General features: G+C 37.0%; 1 protein-coding gene across 3 annotated transcripts; it reads right to left on the bottom strand.

The window, feature by feature from the left end:
• Positions 1 to 525: 525 nt before the first annotated feature.
• Positions 526 to 10,972, bottom strand: LOC136234809 (TORTIFOLIA1-like protein 2). 3 transcript variants are annotated; one of them, XM_066024291.1, is made up of 10 exons: positions 10,852 to 10,972; positions 10,395 to 10,504; positions 10,173 to 10,257; positions 9,325 to 10,077; positions 8,296 to 8,490; positions 8,094 to 8,196; positions 6,572 to 7,161; positions 4,911 to 5,622; positions 3,136 to 3,297; positions 526 to 817 (listed from the first exon to the last, which is right to left on the bottom strand). In XM_066024291.1, exons 4-10 carry the CDS (start codon positions 9,973 to 9,975, stop codon positions 801 to 803), a joined length of 2,430 nt encoding a protein of 809 aa, XP_065880363.1. In that variant the 5' UTR covers positions 9,976 to 10,077; positions 10,173 to 10,257; positions 10,395 to 10,504; positions 10,852 to 10,972; the 3' UTR covers positions 526 to 800. The 3 variants fall into 3 exon arrangements, with proteins under 3 accessions (XP_065880363.1, XP_065880364.1, XP_065880365.1); XM_066024292.1 differs by lacking the exon at positions 10,852 to 10,972 and adding an exon at positions 10,724 to 10,847; XM_066024293.1 differs by lacking the exon at positions 10,852 to 10,972 and adding an exon at positions 10,601 to 10,680.
• Positions 10,973 to 14,950: the final 3,978 nt, after the last annotated feature.

Raw genomic sequence — 14,950 nt, 5'->3', positions numbered from 1 at the left:
GCCTTTTCACTTTGAAAATGAGAGTTTAAGGTGTTTGGTTAGACACCTCATGTTTACCTTTTGTAGCCGAAAAGTAGCTTTTTATAAAAGCAGGGACTCCCTGCTTTTTGGAACAACAGACCGTAACAGGAAACAGCAAACAGCAGATAAAACAAACAGACTCTTAATATAATCTGCTATGAGAAAAAATGTTATCGGAAAAAACAGATAAGTATTTAATAAATGAATGATAAAAGTGAAAAAAACCGGGAAATATGAAAAAAAACGGAAAGCAAGAAAAATGAGAGAACCAAGAAAATGGCAAAAAAATAAAAAAAAATGTCCATTTTTTTCTATTTTTCCTGTTTTTCTTATTTATCTTGTTTGTCACATTTTTCACATTCTTTTTATTCGTCTCGTTTTTCCTTCTTTTTCTTATCATTCTCGTTTTCCTTTTTATTTTATTTTTTTTACCGATTTCTCTTTTTTTTTTTTTAAATTCCAATTAAGTTAAATGGTACAATAAAACTTCACAAAGAGCTGCAACAGTGGAAATAAACCATTAAACCATAAAGAATTTGTATTGAAAAAACAACTCATGATTTGAGAACATAAACATTGATCTACTGACTCTAGCTAGGAAAGATGTTACCCACAACTTTACCCGTAAACAAAAGCCGATTCTGGTGGCCGGAACACGTTCTGGCCACCAGGAAAGTTTAGGACACGTAAATGTATGTTGCGCTCCTCCTAACACGGTGGCTACTATCTGATAAACCAGATTTATAATGCAGTGGAATCCATGTTTCCGATGAGTGTAATTATCTGCAGCTATTCCCTGCAAAAGTAAATTTAAATGATTGAATAAAATTATTTATTATAACAAATTTAGTGACATGATTATTGGGATAAGGATGAAATTTGACCGTAACGTTTTTCATGGAAGTACGGAGTCACCGTAATGCATGAAATTGTATAGATTTACTTCTAATGTTATGTTATTGACAATATGAAAACGATAATTCGATTATTATTTAACTGTCGCATTGGAACTTCCAAACATCAATTAATGTCATATATTTAGTGTATAACTAAAACAGTTGCAAAAAGAACTTGGTAAAATACTAACTAAATTTGCTACATTAAATTAATCATTTTTTTTTTGTTAAAGTGTCTAAAATGTTTATCATGTTGCTAATATAGTTAGAAAAAATGAATAAAAAAATATATAAAACTGCTTCAATTTATCAGCAAAATAGTTTGCAAATCCTAGTTAAACAATTCCATACATTTCATTTTTTCCACTAAATAGTGGTAAAATTAATCTTGCTTATAAACATTAAAAGTAAATTGATCTTGCTTATAAACATTAGAAGTAACTTTGTACCATTCCATTCGTTAAGGACAAATCTACACCTCCTCAAAAACATTAAAATCCCTTGATTATTTCATCAATTAGATATTACGCCTCATTATTTCTATGGTATCAAATTGGCTTTAGACCTCAGTAACACAACTTCCAGATCGATACCATAAATTATATGGTAGAATTGTACTTTTTTTTTTACTAATTTGACAGTTTATGAACTAAATTGACGCTCAAATTCATTTTACAAAGCTACAATTCAATTTTGGAGATTGTGTTTTATCGATATATAAATGTCAATTTAAAAAAAAATACATATCATTGATTGTCACCAGAACTAAATAGTGTAGTTAAAATAATATATGTTCGTTAACGTCTATTTATAAATAAGACATACCACAAATATATTTTTTTCCTACTTTCCCTAGAAATTATACTTTTATGGCAAATCATTATTCTAGGCTAACTTATAGTATTTCTGGCAGCTCAACTAACCAGAACAGGATCAAAATGAACTACAGAGCTACTAATATTATAACTCCTAAACTCCATTCCGTAATGTAAATGTAAATGGATTTTACATGTCAAATCGAATAAATTCGTTTAAAAAAAGGTAAATAATTCATTAGTCCTCATCATTTTACATAACACACTATTTAGTCCCTTTAATTTACATAACACATAATAAGGTCTCAATTTTTTTCATTGTTAACACTTTGGTACTATTGTCTATTTTGATTTTCTACCAAAAATATCTTAGCGTCCAGGATAGTCATAATGCAATACAAAACAACTTTATTATTCTGTTATTTTCTCTCTGTCTGTTTATGCCGAATATAACGGTTAAAAATCTAAAAAAAATAGACAGAATAAATAAAAGGTTAACAGTGACAAAGGATAGAGACCTTATAATGTATTTTTCAAAATAGGAGGACTAAATAGTGTGTTAGGTAAAAAGAAGAGTACTAATAAATTATTTACCCTTAAAAAATAACAAAATGATGACCCTTAATTCAAAATTTAAGACAAGGGACTCCAAAAGTAAGAATTTCAAATAAAAGGGCATAATACACATTTGGCTCCTCAAACCAAAGTCAATTAGGACCTTAAACTATCAATAGGGTCCTTTAACTAAATAAAAATCATCAATTGAGTCCTACCATGAATTTCAGTAAGAGAACCTAGCTCTATCAATAGAAAGAAAGATCATCTTGAAAGGCTGATCATGGACTGCTAGAGGTTTCCTAATATAATATAAGAAGATTCTACTTCTTTCAATCAAATTTCTTTCTATTAAAATAGAACATTCAATCAAATCAAAGACGACATTCTCATCCGCAGTCTTCCCTCAATCGATAAAAGAATCCAACTCTCTTTTTTGTCTCGGCATCTTATCTATCCCTCATTTTAAACAAAAATCATCAATTGATGTTTCACATAAATTCATTGGTTGAACATTTTTAAACCCTCTTTTCTAAACTCATTTTTAACCAACATAGAGATTATTATAATCTATATCAAATAGTCACAGTTTCTGATTTTAGGATATGATGGGGACTCAATTGATGATTTTTGCTTAGTTCAGGGACCTAATTGATGATTTTCATAGTTTAGGGTTCTAATTGACTTTGAAGCTTTAGTTTAGGGACCCAAATAGGTGTAATGCCCAAAGAAAAGTAGCACTCCAGAAGCCAAAAACTAAAATCAAAGGTAATATTAAATAATATTTTGGATAAGAAAATACCAGAATATGTCACCAAAATGAAGATTCAAGCATCAAGTTGACTTACCCCAAAGGTGAGACAATCTCATGGCAATTTGAGTGATAGATCTTCTCTCAGCAGGATTTGAAAATTCCATGTTATGAGCCTCCTGAATTGCAGACAAGAATTCTCTTCTTGCTTTTGCAGAGAGAACCAAACAATCTGGTCCATGAACTGCGCTCAAGTCCACTACCTAAAGACACAGAAATTTGTGGTTTCCAATTGAACATCAAATATGTTGAAGCAACATATCAAAATTGGCTCTTAAAATGCTCTTTCAGACAAATATTTCTTGTCAATTAGATGCTTTCTCTATAGATTTGACAGCCAAGTTACATACTTTGTAATATATTATAATGCATTAAATCCAACTGGTTCTCATGAAACTGATCCTAACATAAAATATAATCATATATAGTCGTAGGCACATTGACAACCTGAAACAATATTCCGCTTTTCTTTGTCAATAAAAAAATTTCAATATCAATATACTCTGTTACTATTACTAGTTAAAGCATATCAATATTTTATACCAATATCAATATCGCTAATACTCTAGTTAAAGTATAAACCAAAAAAACACACTTATGACTACACAAACAAGACAAAACCACATAAAATCATAATACTAAATGTCAAGAACACCGAGTTAAGCTCATACTTTACAGAGACATTAACATATTCTTCTGCTGGTTATTCTTTATAGAGACATTAACACTGTGTCTCGCAGTTTCTTCTGTTTCTGTGTGTCGTAGTTTCTGTTGAGTGGAGACCATTCTTTACGTGACTCAGCTCTTAATCCCTCTCTAGTCTTTCTATATTTACGTCTCTTGATGTTCTTATTTAGATCAAGGGTTAAGATTAAGTTTATTTAAATTAGATTAGTGGTTGAGATTAATTAACCATTTGTTTTACACAAAACAGTAAAACAAAAACAAAAAAAAACTAATGAAAACTGTATATGTTACTGAGGCACGCCTTGACTCGGGCTCCGAAGCCCAACCGAGGCACACAAGGCGGGAGCTGTTTAAACTTCGGTTTGCCTTGTGAAATCAAGGCTCACTACCTTCAGCCTTGCGTATGGCGCGCCTCTAACAACTATGCATCCAACTAAACTTAGATTTACAGGCTAGTCACAAAAACTTATACAACTGCCCAAAGAAAAGCCTGAACGTATCAGGATAGTGCAAGTTTAAATGGGCAGACATAGAATGGTTCTCTAGGTTGCCCAAGTCATCATTATTACTCCTCACTGGCAACTTGACCAAATAAGAGGGATGCTTACTGATACAGAAGTGCTACTGCCAGCTATAGTGGGCCCAAAGCCCAAGATATTTAAGGTCATATCTAAAAGAAAGAAGACAAAAGGGAATGATGAGGTGGCATGAGTTTGTTATGGGGATATATGGGTGTGTGTGGTGAGGTGACAGTCAGTTAAGATTTATCATTCTAATTTGGCTCCTAGTGAGAGAGGGTGTTGTCCCTGGGAGATACTTGTATTGTATCTTGTTTTTTCCTTTCAAGTTCTACCTTTCTTTCCCTAAATCAATGCAAACATCTGCTTGGTTCATCCTTTCTTTCTCAAATTCTTATTTTACTGTTGTTAAGTTCTAATCTGAAATTGTTAGTTTCCACCACTATGCAACAGATTCCTAAATCCTGATCATATCATGGTTAGTGCCTGTAACATCTAGTTAATGATTAAGAGAAAAACAAAAATTTCAACACATCACCATATCCAGTAACCTATGATAGCAAATAGATACTGAAATACAGGACATGAAAGTATTGGAATGAAGTACTTGCCTGATGCAACCACGGGATTATAGAGTTTGTAAACCTTCGTTCCAAGAGGTAAGATGCTAAGGTGCCTAGGAGATCACTGACAGTCTTGCAGGATAAATTTTCCAGTACAGGGCCTGTTCTATCAAGAAGTTCAATTAGAACAAGTTCATCAGCAGAAGAAAGAGCTTCAACATATGCAGAATCCAGGTTCCCTTCACATAGAAAATGTTTTACACGTTGCCACAAGCAATCATAGTTCTCTGGACCATTATCTCTGGCATTATTACTTAAAACTGAAGCAACAGAAGCATCAACTTTACTTCTGAATTGCATGTTTGAAGCTCTATCTCCAGAGCTTTTCTGCATGTCCTTAGTAGCTATTGCAATCCTATTGGTCTTTGCTGCAGGATTTGTCAACCTCTCTGTACCCTGCTTAGCAGAATTGATTGATCGGCTTCTACCAAACGTGTTGTCCGCCCAAATGTCAGGTTTCTTCGCAGAAAAAGATGAAGGTTGCCTATTGCAAATTTCAACAGATGGCCTTGGTGTGTATGTTGAGAGTCTGGGTGATGAAACACTTGGATTCTGCTTCATAAGTTTGGAGATAGCTGAATCTGAATGTCTAGGACCATTCAGAACAGCATTAGATATTCGATCAACTTCATGCTCTAAAGAAGACACGTTTGACCTCAACATTGACAAACTATCCATTATACCAGTTGAAAACACCTGTATTAAAAAGAGTTAAGATAGTTGTCAAAAATTTGAGGTGAAAAACTATCAAGCTATTTTAATTACCTTTGCTGCAAATTAAACGAGAGACTCCCTAGAGAGTAAAAAGACATCCAATCTTTTTTATTTTATTGTATTAGCTCTAGAATATTTATCTTGTTAACCTAAGCCCTCGAATTTATATAAAATTACACATTGAGCCTTCAAATTTTAATAATATACATTGATCTCTTGGATTCAAGAAATGCAAAAGAAAAAAAACAATTAGAAAGAAAAAAAAAACATCAAATTTATGTGGAGTTAAAGTTACAAAAGAAACTTGAGGCTTGTAAGAGATTAATATAAAAAGCTACAGTTGGGCCTTAAGTATCAGTTTTAAGCTTTTACTTCAATTGGTTTCATAACGTAAGTGGTCGAGGCTCCGAATCCTGGCAGCCCCATTTATTGATTAATTTTCAACACATGGTAAGATGGCATGTGCTGTACACGCTTCAAGCCTATGGGCATTCACGTGAAGGGTGTGTCAGATATTAATATAAAAGCTATTATTGGGCCTTAACTTATCAACCTAAGCTTTTAGTTCTGTCAGATATTAATATGGTATCAGAGCCTCTCTAACCAAGTGGTTTAGGGTTCGCTTCCTGACAGGCCCATTTGTTGATTTAAATTGCATGTAATATGGGCCTATGTTATACACGCTTCAAGCCCAATGGGCATTCGCGTGTGGGGATGTGTCGGATATTAATATGAAATGCACCTTTAACTATCAGCTTGAGCTTTTAGTTCAATTGGTTCCGTGACAAGGCCTGATAGAACATAATTTAAAAGTTAAGTTAAAAGCTTAATAATGGCTTTTGCCTTGAACCAAAACCAAAAGACCAGAGTGTCACATAACAATCTCCATTAACTTCCTTACTGACAAATTTCCAACTCTAGAAATGTTTACCTGGAGCAGTTCCATTAAGTTAGACTGCTTGTTTTCGATTTCCAAAAGTTTTTTCTGAATGCAAGCCATCTCATTGGCTACTTGTGAACAACATCCATGAGGACGTTGAAAACTATTCTGTATCACTGTAGATTCTGCAGACTGTTGATTTCTTCCTGTTGACTTCAGCAGACAGCCCTCTTCAAGCGAGTCCTGAGAAATTGTCACAAACTTAGTCTCAAAGTTGTCAGCATCTAGGTTGGACACTGATGAGCAGTCTTGCTCATCATCAACTGGTGCATATTCACACCCTACATCTGGTGCACTTGTAACGTCTGAGCTGAACCTTTCTAATGTCTTAGTAACAGAGCTACACTCAGATTCCTCATTGCGGATATCAGCTAAAGAAACACCATGGGATTTTGGGACTGCAATATCAATTTTCCAGTCATCTGTTTTGAAATGCTGGGAATCCTGGAAGTTCTGACATGTTCTTTTAACAGAAAGAGGAACCCTTCTTTTAGCTAAGTCTGCAACAGCTTTTCCGGGTGTTACATCCCTCCTCATAGAATCACTAGTAATATCGCTGTAGTCAGCTCTGCCAAAATTTTCTGCATACAGTATATGATAAGCTGATGGAAATAATTTACCAGAACAGTGGACATATGGCGACAACACAATACTTGTACTAGAAATTACCGCAAAATCAATAAGGAAAAAGATCCCATCATATCTCACATGGAATATCAAATCAATCATCATATCTCACATAGAATATCAAATCAATCATCTTACGATGAATTTGGACTTTTTTAAGTTCAAATTAAACAATGAGTTCTAAATGCATTCATGAATGTATGTTATAGTCCTAAATGACGAAGACGGACTGATTTAAGGGTGAACTTGAAATGCCTTATGATTCGCTAGGACTCAGTTCATAAATATTCTCTTTTCTGGCCTGTAGTTGCAACTTGCAAAGTGTCTAAACCTTCCCTAGTTTTTTTTCGCAAATCTTGACAGTCTTACAATTTCAATAATTACAAGCAATTTTAATCCCTAAAAAATTACTATAGTTTTAGCATGTTTCTTTATTAGCTTTTGATAATTAAGTATTGCTATTTTTCCTTAAAAAAAATGACAGTCATTTACAATGATCAGCAACTAGAAATATGTTGAATTGCATTGCTTTAATACTTGAACATTAAGTTAAAGTTGATGCTTTGATTAAAAAAAAAGGGTGGCCCGGTGCACTACGCGTCCCCGCTTAAGCAAGGGTCCGGGGAGGGGTCCCACCACAAGGGTGTACTGGGGGGCAAGACTTCCCCTGCCAATTTTTTTTGGCAAGAGGCCGCTCCTAAGATTCGACCCGTGATTAATTTCAGGATCAGAGAACTGATAATAGCTCACATTACTAGCAACTAATTGTGCATTGCAAGAACGTCTACCTAGTGGATTCACTAGAGAAAACACAAAAAGACAATTGCAAAGGATTAACAAACAGTGTACAGATTACTACATAAAGACAAAGCAGAAAAACACAAACCTTTTATTGAAGATCCAGTTTCGGAAGGTTCATGAGTATCAGACCCTGGAAGACCTTTCCAGTATTGGAGTGCATGCAGTACTGTCTCCCTAACTGGTTTAACCTATAAGAAACCCGAGAATCATCCATCTTAATTCTTAACTCAACATAATTACTCAAAAACTGTAAGCTCCCTATAAATAAGCCTTTAACCAACATCAACCTTGTCAAAACGGCACGATTCAAGAGAAGTAATGCAGGGGGATTTGAATGACTCCAACCAAGATCCACCACAAGAAGCAATTTCTGCTAAAGCTGTAGAAGCTGCTTTCCGAGTAGCCCAGTCACTGTTCTTAAGGGCTTCTTGGATACTAGTCATTGCTGCAGATAGAACATTGTGTGATGGAGCACCCCCTGCCTGAAATAAAGAATCAATCAAATGCATTGTGAAACCAAATTGCCTTCAATATGAGACAGCAAAGAAGTTTCTCCTAAGTAGATAACTGAAAGTGGTTAAGATAGGTGATACAAACTAATCGACAAATATTAGATACTTAAATTAAGTAATTCAAGATTTCAAGCTATTTATGATGTCTGGTGTGTTAATCAGACAACCCATTACCAACATCAGAAATACCAATTTCCTTTTTCTCGTACTTCTGGATGATATAATGTAACTTGAGCAATAGTACAACATTTAACTTCTACAGGTATGCACTTGATTACATATATCATAGCTATTCATTTGTGCAAATATTTCAAACTTGAGATACGATGATCAGAGTGTTCCACTGTATCTAGTCGAGTGTGATCTGGTCTTTAGTTCTAGTTCAAAGTTGTCAACTGAGGCTGAAATTTTCAACCACCAAATTGTTGCATGATCTATGGTGAACTTGGGTAGCAACATGCAATCGCTAAGAGACAATACAGTGATGTGCAAATTTCTGCCCAAGTTGATATAAATATTGAAATGGATACAATACAAATCACCAAAATACAGTGGCTTCAGATCTAACCAGTCTTAAACATCAGTAGAGATTATTACATTCACCTTAAATGGTATGCTGAAAAAAGAACAGTGACAGCTGTACATAATTCTAAGGCCAAATTCCACCTAAAAGATGCAGAAGTTCAAACTGAACGCGCAATTGAAAAATCATTGCTGATGGAAGCAAATTTGTACAACAATATGAAATTCAATATGACATACAAATACAGGCAAAAAGAAATTATGCCATGGTTGAAAAATTACCTGAATAATACTTCTGTTCAACTCAATCACTGCTGGTTTTGCCATGAAGTGCGGATTCTTGAGCAATTTTATAGTCCGAGTCAGCATCCGTTGCAAAATTGAGACTGGAGGGTCATGGGTATTATCAATGACTTTTGCAAGACACCATGCAGAGCCTGACTGCATCTGCTTATTCTGTTCACCCAAAGCTTCAAAAAGTGGTCTGACTAATGACACAAAGGCCCCACCATTCTCATCTCCATCATCACTCAATTTAGAAGCCAAAACACCCATTGTATCAACACAAGCATCCCTCACAATGGAGTCTGGATCTCTAAGCCTCTTGACAATGGTAGCAACCATCTTAGTCACATATGGGCCAACAAGACTTTGGTGATAATTCACCAGAACACCCAATAGCCTAATGCATTCTTTTCTAACTGCACTTTTTTGCTCTTTGTCTGTGTCCAATATACAGGATAGGAACGGGGCAATCGCATCTGCAGTTAAAGATTGAGCTGTTTTCTCAAGCTCATCAGCACCTATTTGACAAGTATCTCGATCTGCAAGCTTGTTTAGTGCAACAACCACTTTCTGTTTCAGCTCAAAAGTCGCTTGTTGTGCATTAAACCTAGAAGGTCCTTTGGCTTTCATCTGTGCATATGACTTCATTTTAAGATAATACACCAAGTTTCCAACTTAATTTTGCTAATAAAGAAAGCGTTCCCTTCAATTTGACATTTTATGCATGCCCCAGTCTATGTTGCATGGAATCTGAAATTGAAACCGAGACCGAGAAAAGTTATTTCTAAAAAATACAGTTAGAAAACAGTAATGGAAACCGAAAAGAAACAGAAATGGAAACCTACACAAAATGTGAAACTCTAGTGAAGAAGAGTTTCCGTGCAACATAGCCCAAAACTTATCCCTTCCTTTACTGAAGATTTCAAAACCCTAGTAAAAACAAATTGACAAAATAGAAAGAAATAAGCATATATACTGTGAGTACACATCGCAGACCAACAAAGAAGCTATGAAATAAGAATAACAGCACAATAAATAAATAAATAAATAAATAACACTCAACTCACCTATTAAGAGTTCTAAATCCAAAATAACCATGAGTGTACCTCCTCCATCAGCTCCCATTTCTCTTTGCATCCCCTCAAATTTCCCCATTTCTCTTGCAGACAGACCTTACCTAAAACGAATAGAGACGAAGTTATCGAAATTACTCATTGGAACTTGAGAATTTATACATATATATATATACACACACTAAAACATTCATATTTACAAATGTTTAGTTTCCGTCTGATTTCCTCCAGCTATTCTCAGAAGCTAAACACAGACTGAGAATTCATATTCAAAAAACTAATAGTACTACTTAACGAATTCAACAACAAAGTAAGAATCGTACCGAGGACGAAGTAATCATTAGTTTAGTAATAAAGAAAGGGGAAATTGAGGGGAAAATTTTGAAATGAGAGATTCAAAAAAATTACTACTATATTATAAGGAAAAAGGAGAGAAAGGAACGAATCTCACAGTGGTTTTGTTGATTTCTTCGATGAATTCAAATTCATATAACTAGAGAGAGAGAGTGAGAGTTTTGTAGAGAGAGACTGAGAGAAAGTTTGTCTTCAAATTTCGCGCTTATTGCTTGAGTTTCGAATTCGGAGGAGCCTTGGGCCATGTGGGGCATTTTGTAGTCTTCACTCGTTGGATCTGTGACACGTGTCTTTTATTCTCTCGCTTATATAGATCGTTTTTAAAAAAACAAAACAAAAGTTTAATAATAAGGTGAAATTTTGAACTTTAGATTGGGTTAAATCCATTATTCGTCACTAAATTTATATGGTTGTCTTAAATTGATCGCTCAATTTCAATTAGATTATTCTGCAGATTTTAGTGGTTAAAATGTATTAAAATAATGATATGAGTGACATGTTAATATGAGTCAACTCAGATCTATGACTGAAATGAAACGTGACACTCATATATCGATTATTTTTTTAAAAGCAAAAACTAAATTTTATTTTTTTTCATAAAAATAATCAAGACATGGTAGTCAGGTGGCGTGTACGTGGATGTCATATGTCGTTTTGGTCAGAGATCTGGTTGACTCATACTGACGTGTCACTTATATATCATCATTCCAGTGTTTTTTAATCACTGGAATAACCAGAGTGACTAATTGAGACAAAACTCAAAATTGAGTGATTTTATTAAGAGAAATTGAAATTGAGTAATCATTTTAAGACAATCGTGTAAATTCATTGACCAATTGTGTATTTAACCCTACTTAGGTCCTGTTTTGCAAAGAGATGTTTGAAGCAAATTAGGGAATGCATCATTGGTCCATGAACTTACATATATGGTTGTCTTAAAATGTTATTCAAGTTTAATTTGTCTCAATAAAATTACTTAAATTTGAGTTTTGTCTCAATTAAATCACTCTGACGATTTCAGTGATTAAAAAGCACCGTAATTATGACATAAGTGACGCATTAGAATGATTCAACTCAAATTTCTGATTGAAACGACATATGACATCCACGTATGCATCACCTGAATATTACGTGTCAGTTATTTTTATGAAAAAAACAAAATTTAGTTTTTTTTGCATAAAAAACCCGACACGTTGCTGTCACATTTCGTTTCGATCAAAGATCTTAGTTGACTCGTGTTGACGTGTCACTCATGCCATTATTTTAGGGTGTTGTTATATGCAGCCTCAAATTCCCACCCCTAGCCCATGAAAGGACGAAAATGCCCTTTCATGGGTGATAACATTGTGATATTATCCCAAGGATCAAAAAGGGATATTTGCCTAAAGAACGCCACGTGTTGGTCGTCTGATATAAAGGAATTACGTGGCGTATCGAAGTAAAGTGATCCGACGGGCGGATCATCTAGGACTCGCCAAGAAAGACCCGCGGGCGAACCTGTGAGGCGGATCTCCATAAGCTCTCAATCCGCCATTAGAACGGCTGCGCCGATCCGACAATAAAGACCATTAATGAGCTATCAATTAACTAACCGCCAACTTAAGGGTAACCAGTAACCGCCATTAATGGGACATTAATGGAGACTTTCTAGTTACTAAAGGTTACAACTTCATGACTATATATAGCCTACATCTCTGGCTATCAAAGTACACACTCACTTACCATTTGTCAATTCAGTTTGCTCTCTTATTCTTCCTTACTGACTTTGGCATCGGAGCTTCCCCCCGTCGAACCCAACGACGCCCCCACAGGGACGGAAGCTGAACGGAATTTCTCCACAAGTCATCAATTGGTGTGGTGATCGTGGAACTCTTAATTAAATAAAGGGTTTTCGTTCACATTAGGAAAAGATATGACTAACGGAGGTCAGAATCCCTCCTCTGGGATTGAAACGCCCCTGGCAACACCCTCCAGCCAACCTGAATCAAGCGCTGGACGCGTTGACTCGAGCACTCCAGCAGCCCAAGTGGGAAGGAGTCTATCGCCAGATGCATTCGTTGAAACATGCGCTGGAGCTATAGGGAGAGAGTTTGGCCCAGAAATGGAGAGACGCCTAAGGTCGTTCATGATAGTACCAGAGCTTCGGCGCACCACCCCTACGTCATCTCAATGGCAACAGGCCATTGTGGGATCTGGCGCCCATGATTCTTCATTCTTCCAAATTCAACCCACGGATTCCATGGTGACTACTACACTAGCCGGTAATAACCCACCACTCAATCGACAATTATTTTCTGAGGCCGGTGGAAGTCAACGAATAAATCTGGGCGGATCAGATAATTTAAACCGCCCGCGGTCGAGTCTCCCAGAAGGCGGATCAGAAGGGCGAAGGCACAAAAAGCGTAGAAAAGAGAAAAGTAGGCGGTCTGAATCACCTTCGCCTCGGAGACCTAGATCCTCTCGCAAGGGTAGATCACCCCCATCTACTGGATGTAGACAGAGCAAAAGGCCAGTAGAGACACCAAGTTCGGATGGGCCACCGCCACCACCACACCAAGGGGATGATGGGCACATTCCTTTAGGAGGCCATGGAGGGGGTAACGGTCAAGCTCCCCTGGGCGGACAGGGTGGAGGAGGTGGAGGTGGAGGAGGAGGTGGACATGGAAGTGGAGGCGGACGATCACCATCGGATCCGTCTTCTGGATCCAGCTCTTCATCTTCTCCAAGTAGATCTCCACGGAGAGGACGCCCAAGGGCGGGTCCGGAGAATTTTGATGATAGAGTTCGAGCCGCGGTGCTCCGCATGAATGAGGAGAATGCCAGGCATAATCCATTCGCCAATAGAGATTCGCCCTTCACGGCTTGGATCGAGGCGGAGGAAATGGATAGGCATTTTAAAATACCCAATCTCCCGATATACACGGGTGCTGACAACCCAGAGGCCCACGCCAAAAAATATCGAATACTGCTTTGCCTTAACCGTGCAACGGAACCAGTGCTATGCAAAATGTTTATCACCACGTTAGGAGGTCCCGCTTATGACTGGTTCCAATCTCTACCTCCTGGATCGGTAGACAGTTGGGATCAACTAAGCAGAGAGTTTTGTGCTAAATTCGCCGGATGTATCCTCCAGTAGTCAAGTCACGGAAGCTTTTCGAATTAAAACAGAAGGCGAACGAATCCCTTCGAGAGTATGTAAACACTTTTAACAAATTGTGTATACAAATTGTTGATGTGGATATCTCCATGGCAGTAGAATCTCTAGTAAAGAACACGACATGTAAGAGTTTATAGGAGGATCTAATTCGAAAGAAGCCCAACAACATGGCAGAATTGATGGAGCGCTGCAAGGACTTTATGGAGGTGGATGAAATTTGCCGTGAATCACTTTCTCCGCCTAGAAAAGACAAAGGCGAATCTCGCCACCGAGATAGAGAAAAGGACAAGCACCAAGACTCTTCCTCTAGAGGCCGGCGAAGGGGTTCCAAGAACAAATCGGCATTTGTCACGTCCTTCACACCTCTCAATGCCTCTAAGAGCGAAGTGCTCATATGGATAGAGAACAGCTAGCACAAACGGAGCATTTCATACCCCGAACCAAAAGGGGGGGAGTACACCAACACTGGTAAAAATCCTAAAAATTATTATAAATATCACAGGAAAAATGGCCATAACACAGATGCATGCTGGGAGTTGGCCCGAGAAATAGAACGACTCATCGAGAGAGGCAAATTGGACCGGTTCGTCCAAAATGATGGCAAGAAGGGAGATGGCGATAGATCCAAAGATGATCCAAAGAAGAAAGGAAAAGGGACCATCAATGTCATAGCAGGCGGACCTGGGTACCAACCTGTACTAAAAAAGGCAAAGACCACCACTCTTGACAGGGCATCACTTAATCGCCCTTTTGCCGATGTAGGTCCAGAGATCTCCCCTCATGCGGATGCCTTGGTCATTACTATGATGGTGGAAGGCTGGGAAATGAAAAGAGTGATGATCGATACTGGGAGTTCGTGCAATGTCATCACAAGGGGAGCATTTGCCAAACTAATGGTAGACCCAATCCAGGTGGAAACCACCGTAGTGGACATCCTAGGAGTGACAGGACATACCATTCGAACAAAAGGTCAGGTAACATTAGATTGCGAGTTAGCAGATGAAGAACAAGTCTGGAAAGGCGATCTGGAATTCTCCAT

The sequence above is a fragment of the Euphorbia lathyris genome, chromosome 7, assembly GCF_963576675.1.
Source record: "Euphorbia lathyris chromosome 7, ddEupLath1.1, whole genome shotgun sequence".
Classification (NCBI taxonomy): Eukaryota; Viridiplantae; Streptophyta; class Magnoliopsida; order Malpighiales; family Euphorbiaceae; genus Euphorbia; species Euphorbia lathyris.
This window is presented reverse-complemented; position numbering and strand designations above follow the sequence as displayed.